Genomic DNA, 4961 nt, shown 5'->3' with positions numbered 1-4961 from the left:
TATATATATATATATATATATATATATATATATATATATATATATATATATATATATATATATATTGGGTATGGATATTTCAGTTACATCAATTTTCTTTAGTTGATTTTTTTAAAGTATAATTAATGAAGATGAAATTTAAGCTCATAGTCTTGTAATAATCTGTCAAATTATTTACCAATTAGGCTAGCCAATACTTTTAAAAATATACCAAACGAGTGTCAATCTTTATTTTCATCCTATACATATAAATATTTCTAATATCTATCATTTTTATATGTTGGTTAATTGTCCATTGCATTCCCTTTAAGATCATTCTGCCTCATTTTATTTCAACTCATCTTCATTTAGTCAAACTATATCATGATATAGATTACTAAGCCTACTTTGATCACCTAGATTAGGTTTAGTCTTTTAACTCATTGATCCAATTTTTGTTTCCCTTTTTTTATTTAATTTAGATTAAAATTTATCAACCTAACTTTGATACTAATGTTACATTTTTTTAAATTTATTATTTTTTAATGTCAACTAGAATTAACATGAGATTAATGGATGTTGATATAATAAAAAAACTTAACTTATAAGTTACAAAATAAAATTTTGAGAATATATTTATATTTTTAATATACATTTGGAGAAAGAGACTTGAGTGACTGTGTAGTTACAGAATGCTTTGGGTGTTCTTAAAGGGTAGATAAAACCTGTATTTTAAATATGCATTAACGTAAGTGTTGTATGATAAAACTATATATCAAAAGTCCATTGAATATTATATGATAAATTTATCATTCTAATATTTGAAATATTTATTCAAAAATAAATATATACAATTTTCATTTAAAATAATAAGCAAATAAAATAAATAAATAAAATTTAAATTATAGAAGACATAAATAAATATTGTTAATATTGTGATTTTGGATAATGCCATAAGATACTTTAAAAATATAAAAAAATTATATTCATATCCTATAAATACCAAAATGCTAATGCTACCTTGAGGTAGCATCAACATTTGAACATTTGTAATATAGCGTCCAAGCCAAATATGATTTTAAAGAAAAATTAAACATCAATGCATATGTGACATGTGTATCGAGCCCTCAATGCATATTTTAAATTTTAAATATGTTCTCAAGCACACCCTTATCGGGACTCTCTCAATATTTCTTACTAACATCAAGGAGCACTACAAATATAATTATGGAATCCTATATATCATATAACTTACTATATCTAGTCAAATGGAGAAAGAAAAAAAAAAAAAGGAAGGAAGGCAGCATAGAACACCAAGGCAAGTGGCATATGTTCATGTTAAAATCTACTTCTAAAGTATTTCAATAAATTATGATTCAAAATGACTGCCTTTGCTTCAAGAAATTTAATAACAAAAGAAAAGGAAAACACTCTCCAAGGGAATTCTGCGGATCAAAACAAAAAGGCCTACTTCATTATGATCTCATTCTAGACTGTATAATTGAATATCCAAAAGGAAAAGTATAATGTTAAACCATTGGGACTGAAAACATCAGCAATGACACACCTCAAAAGAATGCCTTTGATTTGAGAACAAAAATAAGAAAACTGTATATCATTATGATTTCATTCCAAACTGTATCATTCATGATTGGAAAAACAAAAAAAAAAGGAAGAGAATATGGAAACAATATTCTTAGTTTGGTTTCAAGATGAAAGAACAAAATTATCCTGCTCTTCAAATCCTATATGATGAGGCTCATTTATCTCTAGCCATAAGGAAAATATCGATCATATAGCTTGTCTAATTATAAGGAAAAAAATATTCACAAATTGGCAAAGTTCTTGTTCTTGGACTTAAGGCTGAACAGAGCTTAAGATTAGATACCATGGATAAGTGAGAGCTTATGAGGTTCTGACATTAACTTGTTTTTTTGTTTGCTAATTTCAGGTAAATTGAACCTGCATTAGAAGTCTACTGCTTGTAATCTCTACTAATTATTTTGTTGTAATTTAGACAAACCTAAAATTTGAAACTGGATTTCTCTCTTCTCTACAATCAATTTTGGCATGAAGTGCATCCTCAAGGTTGGTGTTCAATTTGAAATGATTAAAGATTGATCCGTATCAGGTTTAATGATCTATAAATTTGATACTACCTTTGGGATAAGAATTTTGACGGAGAAGAGAATTATCATAATAAAATCAAGCTTAAAATCAAAAGAAAATAATCTTTATTGCTTATAATGCTAAAGTGCTAACTACAAGATTTAAAATAATGAAATTAAAAATGTGATACAAAGTTTATAGATGTATAAGAATGCATGTTGTTTTTGGACAGTACTTGAGTGCCCTTAGCAGTTTGCATATTACTATCAACTTCGGTCTCTTCCTTCACCCTTATTGTTGGAACCTCCTATTGATGTTTGGACAGCAAGCAACATGTTTTGGGTTGCTAGAACATGAGGAAGAAGATTGAAGTCGAAAGAAGTAGATTGTAAAGTGCAGAATTTTTTCGTCTCTTCTCCTCGCTAATTTGAGGCTATAGAACTAGGGTCGACTAACTCTTTGTTGGAGATTTCTTTGATTACTTTAAGATGCTTTGGATGGGGTTCTCCTCCTCTTTTTATAGTTGTGGAAGGTGTAAAGTCCTAACTATGTTAGAACTTGAAGAATCTGAATGAAGTTAGGAGTTAGAGAGTTCTAATATCTTCAAGTCTTGCAGAGTCATAACGCCCTTAGGACATGAAGAATCCTAATATTATTAGGACTTATTTAAGATTGGTGCATAGAACCCTCTCTCTGTAGCTGTCTTTATTTGGGTAAGGATGGTCCTAATCTTAATCCAACTAGTATTGGGATTAAAGTAAATGAGCTTTTGTGATATGAGTTTTTCTAGGAGAAATAAAACCTTGTGGCTTCAAAGAGACCCTTTAATATATAGCTCGACTGATTTGGTTGAAAACGGTCAATATCATTCTAATCAAAGACATGTTGAAAAATAAGGTTACAATTAAACGAGAGTGATGACAGGATATCTGTAATAATCAGTCTATTTATTCATTCATTTCTCTCACAGTCCAGTGAATGAAGTCGCAACCTATTTTGAATCCAATCCTAATCTTAGTCTACTGCTAATTTGCCTGGTCAACATGCAAACAGTATCTTGGCATGGAAGGAGATGCAACCATTTCAAGCAATCATGGCAGCAAACCATACACTTAACTTCTCAAGTGTATAGAAAGTTATACACATCATGTTGCAATGTAATGGGAGAATGAAGGTTTTCTCTTTTATCATTTTATGCCGAACTTAGGATCTTCTCATCTTGGCATGTGAGCAAGTGAATGGAATCTGTAAAAAATGGACAAATGTTGGCAAAAGTTTCATAGAATTTAATACTGATATATTAGTATTTGACCAAAAAGATTGCTTCAAAGAGAGAGAAAGAGGAGGAGGAAGAAGAAGTTTTAACACAGTAAAATCTTGATGTGACGAGGATAAGATAAGCAGTGCAACTTCCATTCTTAAAGGAAGTCAATGGCCTACATAGGGAGAACCAAATTAGTCATACCTTCTGTCTCCCCTCCTTTAATGTTGATGACTAGGGAGGGATCCTAAGGGCATAGGCAAACGTGTGAGGGAACCCTACATCTCACAATGGTCAACCAGATCACATGCACGTTTAACAACAGCTCATGCATCTCCATCTCTCTTGATCTGTTTTAATGCAGAAGATTCAAGATCTAAATCTATCAAAGATCAAGATTAAGACATACAAAATTTTGATCGAAACAAGCATCACACGACATGTCCGAAACAAAACGTAAGAATCTGGATGGATGCTCCAAGAATTTTTCTACCCAAAGAGAGAAACATTGTCATTGGTGATGGAGCTGTAATCCGTGGAGCTGGAAGCAGCTGCGGCATACATGGAGGAAGAGGAGGAAGCAGGAGCCCTCGGTGCAGCACCTGAGATCACTCCATTGGAGATGAGCAAGGCGGCGGCGTGCGGCGTGGGAAGGATGGCAGCACCCGTTTGCCTGTACTTGCACTTCAGTATCTGAGCCGTCACCGCCGCGAGCTCTGCCTCCAAGGCTTGGACTTGCTGCTGTAACGTCGAGATGACACCCAGACACCCATACACAGGATCTCTCAGCCTGATGTTTGCTTCGTAAACCAGACTATTTGCTGCGTCGGCTCGCTGACTCTCAGGAACCTCCTGATTGATTGCAGCAGACAAGCATCGCCATTTAAGTTCATGGAGACTGTAGAGAGATCGAGAGGTCTATGTTCTTACCATCAGCATCTTGGAGACGTTGCTTGCACCGAAGACTCGATGAACTGATGCAAACTTTTGGGGCTCATGAGGGGAGAAATAGGGAGAAAAGGGGCACTCTTGAGCGCAACGCCGCCTCAAGAGCTTACAGGCGGCGCAAGGGGTTGTCTTGTTCACTGTTCCAACCGGGTCTAGCAGTTGCCTCGGTGCCATGTCGTGCGCGACATCGGCTTCCCTCTTTATCTTCTTGCCTACCTCATCAAGCCTCTCCCTGTGGTGCAATCAAGAAACAAGACAGCACCATGGATTCAAGGAAGCAGAAGCAAAGGGTTAGGGTTTTGGCATTCTTGGAACGCCAAACATGTTACAGGTGCATGAGATTGTAGTCTACATTACCTTGCTGTGGACATTCAGGCATGCCACCCACAGAGAGAGAGAGAGAAGAGAGAGAGAGAGAGACTGAATAAGAAGAAAGAAAGGAGTGCTTAAAAGGCAAGTTCTTAGGAGAAAGTGGGCCTCAATTGACATCATAAATTATCATCAGAAGACACAAAAAAAAAAAGGAAGAAGTGAAGAGAATTATTTGGATTCCATCTGAAGTGGTGTTGATGATGTTGCAGTTGACACAAGTTGGATCCTGCACATGAGGGACATGATTGCTTTTGGGTATGGGAGAAGAGAAATGTCAGAAGGGAGAACATCA

The 4961-nt window shown here is 34.7% G+C and overlaps 1 protein-coding gene across 1 annotated transcript; it reads right to left on the bottom strand.

Moving 5' to 3' along the window:
- Positions 1–3540: 3540 nt before the first annotated feature.
- Positions 3541–4736, bottom strand: LOC103973956 (LOB domain-containing protein 15-like). The gene is made up of 3 exons (XM_009388662.3): positions 4655–4736; positions 4280–4529; positions 3541–4201 (listed from the first exon to the last, which is right to left on the bottom strand). The coding sequence occupies exons 1-3, from the start codon at positions 4666–4668 to the stop codon at positions 3839–3841; spliced, it is 627 nt and encodes a 208-aa protein (XP_009386937.2). The 5' UTR covers positions 4669–4736; the 3' UTR covers positions 3541–3838.
- Between the last annotated feature and the right edge of the window lie 225 nt (positions 4737–4961).

Source organism: Musa acuminata, chromosome BXJ2-9, assembly GCF_036884655.1.
Source record: "Musa acuminata AAA Group cultivar baxijiao chromosome BXJ2-9, Cavendish_Baxijiao_AAA, whole genome shotgun sequence".
Classification (NCBI taxonomy): Eukaryota; Viridiplantae; Streptophyta; class Magnoliopsida; order Zingiberales; family Musaceae; genus Musa; species Musa acuminata.
Note: the sequence above shows the minus strand (reverse complement) of the source record. Positions and strands in the feature narration are given on the sequence as shown.